Here is a 15,648-nt window from a genome sequence, read left to right on the forward strand (position 1 = left end):
CAGAAAAGATTTTGGAATGGGAACAGAATTTTGTGTTATAAAGGACGCTATTCTCAATGAACAACATCATTTTAATGCATTTTAACTAAAAAATAAAGTCTAATTACAAATAAGTACTGCCAAATAGATGAAACAATGATTATCTGTTAGTTATGGGATTATTGAACTCGCATGAGATTGCTCCTGTAAAAATGACATAATTCATTTCAATCCAGATGCCGCCTACTTAATAATTTTCAATCCCTGAAATACAGAAGGTTGCAAAATGGCTTATGCTCATAACAAGTGAAGAAAATCCAGTAACACACATGTACTCATGGCAAATTTTGAAAATACAGTAAAACACTGTTGTTATTTATGAATCAATATATTTGATAAAATTTGAATATTATAAAACTTGGATATAACAGAAGATGTTATTTAATTCCAATCAATTCTAAATTATAATTACCAGTACAGTATTCTTTCTAATGAGACTAGAATGAAAGGATAAATTTAATTGCAATAATGAAGGTTAATTTCCATCTTTCCTCATGTTTACTCCCTTATTAAAAAGTGGTCCCCTTAGCCATGGCAGAGACATATTACATTTTCAATGCAAATGTATTAATCTGGATAAACTCTATATTAATTCTTGTACTGCACAGAGCTATAATTTGGATTATAATTAATCTAAAGTGGCACTAGATTTAAATGACAATATAAATGAGGCATTAGGAGGCTTTTCTATTATGAATGAATATTCAACAAATATAACTTGCATATTGCTAAGTCTCATTTTGAAAGCTCTAGTCCTACAGATTAATGTCAGCAACACAGCACAACAGCTTACACAAACATAGTCTTCCAAACGTGTTAATTCCTTCATGTCTCAAAAATTCTGTGTTAAAGTCAGGTCAAATTGTTTCCCACTAACTTATTAACATAGAGATTAATCTTTGAGGTTGTTGGTATTCTTTTGATATTTACAACTCACATAAGAGTATATACTTTAAGTTCTTATTTAGAAGTGTTACAAGAAAAAAGTGATAATTTTAACCTAATAATACTTAATTTTGATAGCAGAAAACGTTGTCATAGTACATGCTAATTTTCCATAACAAGAACTGTCTTAAAGGCTGGGAGGTTTCAAAACTAAGTATTTGTATCTTAGTATTTATTTTTAATTGATTCTTGCATAGAGCCCATTTTTGTCCCATACATATGAGGGTACTTACATAAAAATGAAATTAAGAGTTAAATATATTTTGGAGCAAAAAGTTTTTGATATCTATGAATCTGTTTTTTTTTTTTATAATACACATTTTTCATGATGGACATTCTGAAGATCTCCCTGTATAACTGGGGATAAAATTTTTAAAGAACTACCATTATTATACCATGACCTGTATCCTCTTATATATCAAAAAAGTAACTCATCAGACCACAAGAAAATGACTGCACCATTACTTAAGGCAAGCAGTAAATAGAACTGGTGGAGATAGAACCCTTGCATCTCTGATAGGTTCCAAGCAAGATTCTTTCTTTGACGCTAAGATTTGATTCATTGTCAAGGAATTCCCAGAATCTATCCTTCACAAGGTACTAGCTATTCGATCTTTAAAAGCTAGCATAATGTTACTTATCCAAGTATTACATAGGCACTCAATAAACTCTAATGTGATATTGGTGTGATTGGTACATCTTTGGAAGAATGAGAGGGATATACTCTGTAATCTGTTTTAGTAGTACTATGTGAACGACATTACTGAATATGAACAGAATCCTGCCCTCCCTCCACAAACCAATCAAACAGCTAGTTTTGATGAGGTCCATCCTAGAGAGGGAGTGAACTGACCACTTGGTTATTTCCAACCCTTTTCAAAATGTGACTTATATGGTTCTACCCTTGACATTAAATAATACCTGGTTACTTCAAATTCCTTGTCAGTCAGTGTCTTCTGGGATTGGCTTATTAATATACAGATAGAACATATTTTTACCTTTCTTTGGTCTCAATAACAGCATTAGATCTTGTATGTTTAAATCAAATTAAAATCCTATGTTAGACATTATATCCTAAGAGTCCATTTCAATGGTACTTTTCTCACTGGACTCCTGAAAGAAATTTAGCATTGAACAGTGTGAGAAGCGGAGCAGGGTGACCCTTGAAATAATTTTGGAGGGGAATAAAAACTTAGATATGCAAAAACTGAATTACAAACATGGAATAATCTAGGTTTAAAAAAAACTTGCATGTAAAAATGATATTTTCATACAACCCAATATCATTATAGTGAGTACAAGCTTCTTTATATGCAGCTGTCACTGAAATTCAAGGAAAAGAAAGATAGATGACTACCTGAAACTAATAGGCTTGAACCCGTTTCAGCACTTCTTCTGCTTCAATGACTCCAACATAATAAAACTAGGTATAGCGTGCAGCAAAAGTAGCCAATGTAATATTCATTGTGACCATAGATTTCCATCTCATACATACAAAGCATGGATGAAGTCATATATTTGCCAAATCAAACACTGAAAAAGCCTTAGGTATCCACACCAGATGCTGGCCTAGGGTTTGTTTGTGCACAAGTAAATGTCATGACACGAAGGTTTGTTTTCAAAGACAGTAGCTTTCATTACTGGGATTTGTCTATTCTAGAAGATCAAAATTACCCAGCACCTAATCCCTTTTCAATGATATTTCCTCTTTCTTAGGCTGAATCATCTGTAAACTTTTTTTGCTGGATTTTGTTTGAAATGCCTCAAATAGATGCCCTTAAAAAGGGCAAATTCCTGAGTGCAAGTTATAAATTTTTAAAAAAGCAAGGAAAAATAGTATTTAGTTTTAGGGTTACATGGTTTGGGGGTACATATGATCAAATGATTGAATGACAAAATTCAAGTGATATCTAATCCAGTGCTTATGAAAAATTAATATGCCATCAGAGGAATCACAAGTATAGCTAAGATTAATGAAAGGCGCTTAAAAAATTACAAGCACACAAACTGATTTGATTAAAAAATAATCTCGCTGGTCGTCCTGTAATATTCTTCAACTTATCCACATCTATTCTGTCAGATGGTTATGATTAAAAATAGGTCAATGGGAGGCTACTGATAGAAATCACATGCAAAATGCACATGAAATGAATAGTAGTGGGAATGTTCAGACAGTTTAAAATGAATAAAAGCTTTTAATAAGCTTTGGGGCTGGACAGGGGGAGTGAAGGAAAGGTTGATTGCAAGGAATGGGTATAGAGATATGAAAGGTGAAAGAGTCCAGCATCTTACCAGAGTCTTTATTAGAGTTCTTGCCTTCACTATTGTCTCTCTCACTTGTGTCTTTCTCGTCATCCTCAGCCACTGCTGAAGGTTTAATAGCGCCTTCTGCCTCCTCACTTTGTTCTTCTGTTAAGAAAGGAAGACCAGTCAATAGAATTGAAACCCCCCAAAATGCACGCTGAAATAGAATAGGTGGCCACTTAAATGCTTTATTTATGATAATCTGCAGACATTCTCACTTAGAAGAGAACATAAGTTTATGCAAAAGTCTGTATTAGAACATGCTGTCTATACCAATGAGAATTTTTATCAAAAAGCAATTCCTTTTGTATTCATGGAGAGCATGTTCATTTACTGTGGTGAAATAAAACATTTTTTAGTACAGTTAAAGCTGAAAAATATTTACAGGTTGGCTGTAAGGCAATTCTGTAATTTTAATAATGGAAACTTGTAACAACATGGATCCATTGGCTCCATGGACTTGAAGAGGTGTCAGGACTAACTGGAGTCTCTGAAAAAAATACTTAGTGAAATACTGTGAGAACAAGTTAAATATAAGACCAGTGTTACTCCTCCTTCAAGTCCTAGACCTAAGAGGAATTCTTTGAAATTTTTTTGGAAGATCTCAAAACTTGAGTTACACTGGGGATTTCTTTTCTATAGGGGGAGCTATACAGAGCAAAGTACAGAAAAGGTATACTTCTATGACAACCACGTCATCCCACACCTCATTCACGGGTTCACACCAGCTAGATTACATGAAAATCCTCATAATAACTCAACCCTATTTAATTATTCTGTAAATCTTAGCTATGCCACTGCTAGTGGATTAATCTGTTTATGCAGTTAGCCTCTATGCTGGGGCTGTGTAGCACTAATCCGTGAAAGGCCCACTGTTCTCTTTCATCCTGCGATCATTTGTCTCTCACTGTGCTGATGTCACATTTTAATGAATTTTTAGCAATCTGAGTAATGCCAGATAGCCAGGCTCACAACTCCCCACAGCATGCCATGCTGTTTTCATTGCAGCACAAAAAAATAAAAATCATATTCCCCAGTTCAGGTAGGAATTACATAAATTAGGAGAAGAAGGTAAAATGGGATTTGAAGCACCAGGCTGCTCAATTTCATAAAATCTTTAATGACCATATAAATTAACCCTGGAAAGGCAAAAGGTCATCGACACACATTTGCATACACTCTTCTATTTGCTTTTGATAAGCAGAGCTTTTATGCAGAGAACATGATACAATTAACCCTTCAATAACCATACAAAACGCTGCTACGGACATTTTAAGTGTCAAGCATTAACTGAAAATTACACACTGAATAAAATTTTCATTGCAAATGCTATAGTGATTGAAAGGGGAAATCGTGGCCCTCTCCACACCCCATGTTTTATTAATAACATTCTGACAGCAGAATGAAATATCCACTGTCATATGTAGCAGCTGAGCACAAAAAAAAAAAAAAAATTCTATTTAGTGCCTCACTTGTCAGCCATGCTCTACAACTGTGTGAGCAGGAAAACAACAGAGGGGGACAGTTCTGGGCTCCATAGGAAACTCCAAAAAGCTAAAGGACATTTAATAAATTCATAATAAGAGTTTGTTTCAGCTGTGAGCCCTCAAAGGCATCATACAAATCCATTTATCCCATTTCTGCACTTTCCCTCTGCTCAAAAGCAGAAGGGAGGGGCAGAACTTGCGGCCCAGTAGGTTAAGCCACACTCAGGATGCCTGCATTCTATATTGGAGTAGTGGTTTGAGTCCCAGCTATTCTGCTTCCAACCCAGCTTCCTGGCTATGCATCCTGGGAGGCAGCAAGCGATGGCTCAAATGTTTGGGTTTCTGCCACCTACAAGGGAGACCCTGTTGTACTTTCAGACTCTCACGGCTTCTACTGGCACAGCCTTGGCTGTTGTGGGTATCTGGAGAGTGAAACAGCAGATGGAGGATCTCTGTCTCTCTCTGTCACTCTGTCTCTCTCTCTCTTATCTCTTTCAAGTAGATGAAAATAAATAAACATTTAAAAAGAAAACATTTGTAGGGAACAGAAAAGAGACAAATGATCGCAGGATGAACCATCTGGGGGTCTGAAGGAAGCCTCCTTTTAAGGCAAATGCCCATAGAAATTTAACTTTAAGTAGAGAAAGAATCAACACTTCCAGCTCTTGGCCTGGTTCACACATCAGTGACAATCACTGATGAAACATGACTTCCTGCTGCACGCATGAAGCAAGCCTGGTGGGTACAAGGGCCGAGTTAGGTTGGGGAGGCTGGAAAGCCAAGATCATGACCGGATGGAGCTGCGTCTTGCCAAGTTCACACACGTGGCGTGATATCCAGTGTCAGGCCGGCAACCTGCAACAGCCAATGGAAATGACTTTTCAGCTCATCCTAGGGAGGGATGCAGGACTTCTTGGAGTAAATTTACTGGGCCTTTCCCCCTGGGCTGGAAAATGAAGTGTCAGAGTGCTACTGAGTGTCCTTATCTTGAGGGGACATAAAATTGTAAGGGCTATCGCAACCCGCATTAATAAAACATTGTGTGTCGGGAGAAGAAAAAGAAAATTATGAAGGCACTAAAAGAAAAGCTACAGTATAATCTGGGTCTCATCAGACAGATTTTTGCAGGGTCCTCGTCTTCATTTTCTGGTATGTGTTTTAAGTGTGAGAGAAATTCCCAGACATGTTCTTCTATACATCACTGTGGTGTCTGACCTCAGCCTGACCCTGGCAACAGTTTGAGAAATCTGAATGTGAACAAAGAGGCTGTGTCAGCAGCAGGGAAATACTGTGGGATAGACTCTCCCCATCAACTTAATCGCAAACAGCAGTGCTGAGGCCATAACTTTGCCCAGCTCCTCCAAGCCACAACTCATAACCTTTAGAGGTGGATTTCCCTGCAATGCTCCAGCTTCTATGACTTTTTTTCTGCTTTCTCTTTTCGGTTTCTTCCTTTGAAGTAAGCAGGCAATTAGCTCTAATGCTCAAGCAATTCAGACCTGTTTTGTGGTTTAGAAGGCGAAAGCTGTTTATTACAGGTAGGCTCTTTGGAGCCCTAAGAACTTTGCAAATTTCTAATCATGCAAAAACATTATCACAAGGTAACTTATACACACCATAAAGTTTCATATAAGTCAGAATAAAAGGTCATTTTCATTCTCAAAGAGTTTTAGAAATAAATTTGACATTCCTTATATGAACAGACTTTAGAGTCACCAGTATTAATGTGGAGAAACCACTTTAGAAAACCTGTAGCTTAGGATTTGGGAGTGCCTACATCCTAATTTTCAAGCACCACATTCCCTCAGTTGTAAAACGCCATAAAATATGTTATATAGGATGTGTGTGTGTATGTGTGTGTGTGTAAAAGATTAAATGTATTAAGGGACACTTTAGAGAAAATTGAGGGAAATATAATTCTAAAATAAAGATACTAAAGTGATTGCTGTTTTCATCAATAAATCTCTTCACTAATACACGACATGCTATTTAAAACATATGATCTTTCATAATACTATTATATTCACAGCATACATATTTTTAATTAGTATTTTGTTTCATGGAATATATAAAATATAAAATCTATTTGTAGGTTAAACTTTATATGTATGTACTTGAGTTTAAAATTAAGGTTCACTAAAATGTATAAATTTTTAGACAAATAACACATTTGTTTTTTTGAAAAAAGATGACAAAATACCATAGTCTTATATTATAGAAGTATAGTATAATTAAATTGCCTCAGCATTTTTAAAAATATGTATTTATTTTTATGAAAGGCAAGGCTACAGAGAGAGAGGGAGAGATAGAGAGATCTTCCACTCATTGGTTCAGTACCCCAAATGGCTGTAGTGGCACCCACATTGGTGGCAGGGGCCCAAGCACTTAGGCCACCTTCTGCTCTTTAGCAAACATCAGCAAGGAGCTGGATCAAAAATGGAGCAGTTGGAACTGGAATCGGCACGCATAGGGGATGCCAGTTGTTACAGGCTGTGGCTTAACCCACTGTGCCACAATGCCAACTTCATCCCAGCATTTTTAATAGGTCTAAAATTTTAATAGGTATTCTACATACACATTAACTATATTTAAGACAAGTTTTTGAATGAATAGTTCAGGGAATTTTCATTTAAATAATAAAAAAAGTTTGAAGACCACTGTTAATTTATCCTATAAAATTATACAATTTATGAGCAAATCTATTCAGTGAAATCTCTTCGATCTAAGTATCAGTCAACATGCTGTGTCCCATTGTTTTATGATACAGTTCAGTTTAGTTCCCCCTCTTCTGAGTCTTCTAAAAAAGCATTGCAGTAGATAATGACTTAAACACAGTTAGTTTTATACGTTGAGAATCTGTATTTGCATCAGTTAAAACACCACCTCAGATGTCCACATTCCCTATCAGAGTGCCTGGGTTCAAGTTCCAGCTACACTTCCAGTTGCAGTTTCCTGCCAGTGAGTACCTTGAGAGGCAGCAGGTGAGGGCTCAGGTAGTTGAGTCCCTACCAACAATGTAGGAAACCCATATTGAGTTCCTAGCCCCTGTGGTTGGCCTGTTCCAGCCCTGGATGCTTTGGGTATTTGGGGAGTAAACCAGCAGATGGGAGATATTCAATCTCTCTCTGTCTCTCTCTCTCTCTCTCTCTCTCTCTCTCTCTCTCTGTGTCTTTTTCAAATGATTAAAAAAGAAATTCATTTAAAAAATTTAAAGACACCATGCTTGTGAGAATTCTTTCCTGGACTCCTCCATCTTTTTCATGTTTAGTCCTTCTCAACTCAAATCTATCCACCATATAATCTAGTTATATGCCTCCAACCACTTACCAAAAAAAAAGCGCAATCATCAGTGTGGGAAAAATACTTCCAAGGAACCTGGTCTTTGTGTACCACTCCAGTCTGGTCCTTACTGTACTTCCTACCGAGCATTTAATACTTAAGAACAGTCTCCTCACATTCAAGTGTCCTGGGAGACTTATCAAAACACACTTTGCTGGGTCCCACCTTTCACGTTTCAGATTTAGTAAGTCTAGAGTGAGGTTTGAGAGTATGTATTACAATTTCCCAGATGATGCCAATAGTCCTTGCCCAGGTCATATTTTGTAACCACTGTTCAAGAAATGCTCAAGCATTTTTACTGCTCTTTCCCTCCCTGTACATATTGTCACACTTTTATCTCATCTAGAGCAACTTCTCTTTCCTGTAGAACTCCCACTTTTCCTTTAAGCCCAGATTAAAGAATATCAGTTTCAACATCTGTAAAAATGAAGTTAATAATACATTCCTCATATGTTTATTATTACGAGATAATGTGTAAAAATTTGTCAGCATAGAGCCTAGCACAAAACAAACACTGAAAAATGATATCTGTAGAGAAGATAGCCTAAAGGTTGAGATACTCGCGTCTGAAATTGAAGTACCTGAATTCCATTCCTACCTTTAGTTCCTCACTCCAGCTTTCCACCAATACAGACTGTGGGTGGCAACAGTGATGGATTAAGTAATTCAGTTCCTGCCACTTACATGGGAGACCTGTATTGTATTCCTAGCTTCTGACTCCTGGCTCCTAGCTCCTGTCTTCTGCCTTGGCCTAGCTCCAGCCCATCCCTGGCCCATCCCTGACCATCGTGGGTATTTGCAGGAATGAACCAGCGGATGGGAGTGCTTTCTCTCTTTGCATGTCTCTCTCTGTCACTCTCTCACGTATATAAAAACAAAAATAAATAATATCTGTGTCATTATTACTAATACTACTAGTTGTTTTCTTATTCAAAAAGCATGTGCTAAACATTGAGCATTAATGTTTCTGGATAAGTTTTTTTTTTTTTTTCTCTTCCCTGTGCATTGATGTCAAACAACTCACCATTATATGTGGAAATTATCTGTATATTATCTACTTTCTATAATTGATAAATTTTTCTGCAAATCATGATTATCTTACTCATTTTTTTACAAGAAAGCACCTGGAACAATGTCTAAAATATGAGACCATTTCAAAACGTTTGGGAAATTGAACTAAAAGGTAAGTTTATTTCTGTGCAAAAAATTTTTGAAATCCATACATGATTATTTCATAATACACATTTTCCATGAACTTTTTGAAGACCCCTCATATAGTAGGCAGATAATATATATTAGTTGGGACATGAGATTAAATTTAGAAAGCAATATTGGAGGAAAAAAGGAATAATATAGACTCCTTTCTTCTAAATCCCTCAGTAAAATTTAAAACAGGTATATTGTTTATTTGGGTGGTCTGGTTTGGGTCTTTTATATTTGTTTGCTGCATTTTCTGTCTCTACTAAATCACATCCATTATTAACCTTTGCCAGTATGATTTCTATTCACATCAGCTGCTCTTCCGAAAGTCACCAATGAGTTCTATGCTATGAAATTCAATGGTCACTACTCTGAATCTTACTTAACTTCCTTTATTCAAAAGATATTATTCTTCCTTCTTTCTTTTTTTATAAAAATATTTATTTATTTGAATATCAGAGTTACTCAGAGAGAGAAAAAGGGAGAGAGAAAGAGAGAAATGTCTTCTATCCACTGGTTCACTCCCCAGTTGGCCACAATGACTGAAGCTGAGCCAATCTGAAGCCAGGAACCAGTAGTTTCCTCCAGGTCTCCCACATGGGTACAGAGGCCCAAGGACCTGGGCCATCTCTACTGCTTTCCCAGGCCAAAGCAGAGAGCTGGATCAGAAGTAAAGCAACCAGGACTTGAGCCGGTGCCCATATGGGATGCCAACCCTGCAGATGGCAGCTTTACCTGCTATGCCACAACACCAGCCCCCTCTTCTTAAAAAATGTAAAGTTCCCTGATTTCATTGCATCAGATTACTATAGTTTCATACCTCTCTAAAAATTCTCTCTTGTTCACTGTGGTTGGGGTTTCCTCCATTAAACACATAAGTAAGTGTATCCAACATTGGTGCAAACCCTCTAAGTTATTTTCCTAGATATCTCATCCAGGAGCATGGATTTAAATTTTATAGCTCCAGTTGAATGTCTAAGAGGCATATTAGACCATATGCCCAAAGCAAAGCTCATTCCTCCCCTCCAACTCCCTTAAATAACACACCTCACTCCATTTTTCTCTTACCATTATGGTAATGGTGGCACCACCCACCTCAATGAAGAATCTGCTTTAACTTTTCATGTTTCATTTCATATGCATCTTATCCATCAGCAATAATTAATCTACTTCTTTACATTTCTACTGCTGTTATCCTTAATCTCCTATCTGTATTCCTGAATTGTCTCATAACTAGGTAGGATTTACGAAAGTAAAGTCTTCATATAATTTATTCTGCAAAACTAAATAAAAGTAAGCCATTCTCTTGCTTGAAGTCTGTTATAGCTTACTACTTTATTTAGAATAACATATCATCTCGTTACTTTGGCTGAAATGATTAGGCCCTTGCCCACAGTTCTGACTAAATCTCTGGCTCTTTGACTCTTCACTCACTAATCTTTCTCAATGTTAGCTTGCTTTCTCTTCCTTAGAATGTAGAATTCCCAACCTTGTTGGGAATACCTTTCTCTAGACTCTTTACATAATTGGCTTCTCATTGTTCAGGACTTAGCTCATCTGACATTTCCTCAGAGAACTTCTCTGTCCACAGCTTCTCAAGTAGCTCTTTACCTGTCACACAGCTGGAGCCCTCAGACTTTAGCAGGAATTACTATCACGGGCAGGGCTTGTTAACCACAGATTACTGGATCCCATTTCCAGTGTTTCTGATTCACTGGGCTTGGCATGGGGCCTAAGAATTTGTATACTTATAGGTTCCTAGGTTGAACTGATGTTACATCTAATGGGACTGCATTTTGAGAACCTTTACTTTTTTACTTCCTTTGTCACATTTATCGCAATGTAAAAATAGCTTGCTTGTGATTTAGTTTTTTAATATAAAGAAAATAAATTTAATGCAGTACACAGATACAATTATAAGAACTTAATGATACCTCCCTTCTTCGCTCTCTTCCTCCCTCTTCCTTTCTCTCCTTTTCAATTTTTGTGATAACATTTTTAATTTACTTTATAGTCAAAGGCTTAATGCTCTACTGGAGTTCAACAAGTAAAAAGAAAAACCACTCTTTAGCAGAAATATAGAAAAGGGCCATAAACAATAAATCCAAAGATGTCAATTCTACTTATATAAATTATTTTTTAAAGTCTATATATTAACTATCACAAATAAATGAAAACATGGCATATTTGCCTTTTGGGGGGTATGGCTTATTTCACTAGGCATAATTATTGGCAATTGCATTCATTTTGTTGCAAAAATCAGGATTTCATTCTTTTTTAAGGCTGAGTAGTATTACATTTTATATACATATTCCACATTTTCTTTATCTGTGCATCAGATAATGAATGTCTAGGTTGATTCTATATCTTATCTATTGTGAATGGAGCTGCTTATAAACATGAGAGTAGTATAGATAACTCATTCATATGCTGATTTCATTTCCTTCAGTTATATTTTCAGGAGTGGGATAACTGGGTCATAACTGACATCCCAGAAATAAAAACAATCATCATGAATTATTACAAATAGCTACATGCCAAAAAATTGAAAAATATGGGGCCAGCACTGTGGCATAGTGGATAAAGCTGCCACCTGAAGTGTCAGCATCCCATATGGGTGCTGGTTCAAGTTCCAGCTGCACCACTTCCAATCCAGCTCTCTGCTATGGCCTAGGAAAAAGCAGTGGAAGATGGCACAAATGCTTGAGCCTCTGCACCTGTATGGGAGACCTGGAAGAAGCTCCTGGCTCCTGGCTTTGGATTGGCCCAGCTCTGGCCATAGCAGCCATTTGAGGAGTGAACCAGTAGATGGAAGATCGATCTCTCTCTCTCTCCTCCCCTCTCTCTCTCTCTCTCTCTCTGTCTGTCTCTGCCTCTCTCTAACTCTGCCTTTCATATAACTCAATAAATCTTTTTAAAAAATTGGAAAATCTGTAAGAAATAAATAGATTTCTGGACACATACAATTTACCAAAACTGAGACTTGAAGATGTAGAAATCCTGAATAGACCAATAAACAAGACTGAGATTCAGTCAGTAACAAAGAGCCTCCCCCCAAAAAAAGAATCCAGGACTTGATGACTTCACTGCAGAATTATGCCACATCTTTAAAGAATTTAACCCAATTTTTCTTAAACTATTGAAAACAGAAAAGGAGAGAATTCTTCTAAATTCTTTCTATGAAGCCAATATTACCTCAATTCCAAAATCAGAAAAAGATACAAAAAAAGGGAAGTAGAGATCAATAGCCCTGAAAAACAAAAATGTAAAAATCCTGAACAAAATACTAGCTAATCAAATCTAACAACACATCTAAAAGATCATCCACTCAGAACAAATGGGATTTATACCAGCCCCAGCAATGCAGGGGTGGTTTAACGTATGTAAGTCAATGAACAGTTCATAGCAATACACAGGATTCCATCACATAAATGAAATGGAGAATACAAACCATATGATTTTCTCAATAGTTGCAGAGAAAGCATTTGATATATACAACATCCTTTTATGGTAATTGTTTTTTTAAGTTTGGGTATAGAAAGATCAATCCCATTCACAATAGCTACAAAAACAATCAAATACCTTGGAATAAACTTAACCAAGAACGTTAAAGATCTCTACGATGAAAATTACAAAACCTTAAAGAAAGAAAAAAAAGAGGATACCAAAAAATGGAAAAATCTTCCATGCTCATGGATTGGAAGAATCAATATCGTCAAAATGTCCATTCTCCCAAAAGCAATTTATAGATTCAATGCAATACCAATCAAAATACCAAAGACATTCTTCTCAGATCTGGAAAAAATGATGCTGAAATTCATATGGAGACACAGGAGACCTCGAATAGCCAAAGCAATCTTGTTCAACAAAAACAAAGCCGGAGGCATCACAATACCAGATTTCAGGACATACTACAGGGCAGTTGTTATCAAAACAGCATGGTACTGGTACAGAAACAGATGGATAGACCAATGGAACAGAATAGAAACACCAGAAATCAATCCAAACATCTACAGCCAACTTATATTTGATCAAGGATCTAAAACCAACCCCTGGAGTAAGGAAAGTCTATTCAATAAATGGTGCTGGAAAACCTGGATTTCCACGTGCAGAATCATGAAGCAAGACCCCTACCTTTCACCTTACACAAAAATTCACTCAAAAAAAAATTCACCCAACATGTATTAAAGACTTAAATCTACGACCTGACACCATCAAATTATTGGAGCGCATTGGAGAAACCATGCAAGATATAGGTACAGGCAAAGACTTCCTAGAAAAGACCCTGGAGGCACAGGCAGTCAAAGCCAAAATTAACTATTGGGATTGCATCAAATTGAGAAGTTTCTGTACTGCAAAAGAAACAGTCAGGAGAGTGAAGAGGCAACCGACAGAATGGGAAAAAATATTTGCAAACTATGCAACAGATAAGGGTTGATAACCAGAATCTACAAAGAAATCAAGAAAATCCACAACATCAAAACAAACAACCCACCTAAGAGATGGGCCAAGGACCTCAATAGACATTTTTCAAAAGAGGAAATCCAAAGGGCCAACAGACACATGAAAAAATGTTCAAGATCACTAGCAATCAGGGAAATGCAAATCAAAACCACAATGAAGTTTCACCTCACCCTGGTTAGAATGGCTCACATTCAGAAATCTACCAACAATAGATGCTGGAGAGGATGTGGGGGAAAAGGGACACTAACCCACTGTTGGTGGGAATGCAAACTGGTTAAGCCACTATGGAAGTCAGTCTGGAGATTCCGCAGAAACCTGAATATAACCTTACCATACAACCCAGCCATACCACTCCTTGGAATTTACCCAAAGGAAATTAAATTGGCAAACAAAAAATCTGTCTGCACATTAATGCTTATTGCAGCTCAATTCACAATAGCTAAGACCTGGAACCAACACAAATGCCCATCTACAGTAGACTGGATAAAGATATTATGGTACATGTACTCTATAGAATACTACACAGCAGTCAAAAACAATGAAATCCGGTCATTTGCAACAAGGTGGAGGAATCTGGAAAACATTATGCTGAGTGAATTAAGCCAGTCCCAAAGGGACAAATATCATATGTTCTCCTGATCAGCAACAACTAACTGAGCACCAAAGGGGAAACCTGTTGAAGTGAAATGGACACTGTGAGAAACAGTGACTTGATCAGCTCTTGTCCTGACTATTGATGTACAATGTAATACTTTATCTATTTTAGTATTTTTTTTTTGTTCTAGTACTATTGGTTGAACTCTGTAATTAACACACAATTATTCTTAGGTGTTTAAATTTTAACTGAAAAGCGACCCCTGTTAAATATAAGAGTGGGAATCAGAGAGGGAGGAGATGTACAATTTGGGACATGCTCAATCGGACTTGTCCCAAATGGTGGAGTTAGAAACGTGCCAGGGGATTCCAACATAATCCCATCAAGGTGGCATGTACCAATGCCATCTCACTAGTCCAAGTGATCAATTTCAGTTCACAATTTGTCATAATGATAGGTCTAAGAGTCAAAGGGATCACATAAACAAGACTAGTGTCTGCTAATACTAACTGATAGAATCAAAAAGGGAGAGAAAGATCCAACATGGGAAGTGGGATACACAGCAGACTCGTAGAATGGCAGATGTCCTGAACAGCACTCTGGCCTCAGAATCAGCCCTTAAGGCATTCAGATCTGGCTGAAGAGCCCATGAGAGTATTTTAGGCATGGAAAGCCAAGACACTCTGGAAAAAAAAAAAAAAGAAGAAGATGACCTAAATGAAAGATCTCTGTGAGTGAGATCCCAGTGGAAAGAATGGGGCCATCAAAGAAGGAGCTACTTTTCTCTGAAGGGAGAGAACTTCCACTTTGACTATGACCCTGTCGGAATAAGATCGAAGTCAGTGAACTCAAAAGGCGTCCATAGCCTTGGCAACTCATGACTAGAGCCTAGGGAGATTACTGATGCCATAAACAAGAGTGTCCATTTGTTAAGTCAACAACAGGAGTCACTGTGTACTTACTCCTCATGTGGGATCTGTCCTTAATGTGTTGTCCAATGTGAAGTAATGCTATAACTAGTACTGAAACAGTATTTTACACTTTGTGTTTCTGTGTGGGTGCAAACTGATGAAATCTTTACTTAATATATATTAAATGGATCTTCTGTTTATAAAGATAATTGAAAATGAATCTTGATGTGAATGGAATGGGAGAGGGAGCGGGAGATGGGAGGGGTGCGAGTGGGAGGGAAATTATCGGGGGAGGGGGGGTGGAAAGCCATTGTAATCCATAAACTGTACTTTGGAAATTTATATTTACTAAATAAAAAAAAGA

At 37.0% G+C, this 15,648-nt stretch overlaps 1 protein-coding gene across 4 annotated transcripts in view; it reads right to left on the reverse strand.

The window, feature by feature from the left end:
- The window catches only part of ZFHX4 (zinc finger homeobox 4), a 210,300-nt gene that overhangs the window by 25,893 nt on the left and 168,759 nt on the right, over window positions 1-15,648 (reverse strand). For all 4 annotated transcript variants that reach the window (XM_062188330.1, XM_062188331.1, XM_062188327.1 and 1 more), the window contains exon 6: window positions 3,277-3,393. In XM_062188330.1, the coding sequence (XP_062044314.1) occupies window positions 3,277-3,393 (117 nt within the window). The remainder of the gene's footprint in view (window positions 1-3,276; window positions 3,394-15,648) is intronic.

Source organism: Lepus europaeus, chromosome 4 (genome assembly GCF_033115175.1).
Source record: "Lepus europaeus isolate LE1 chromosome 4, mLepTim1.pri, whole genome shotgun sequence".
NCBI classification, from domain to species: domain Eukaryota; kingdom Metazoa; phylum Chordata; class Mammalia; order Lagomorpha; family Leporidae; genus Lepus; species Lepus europaeus.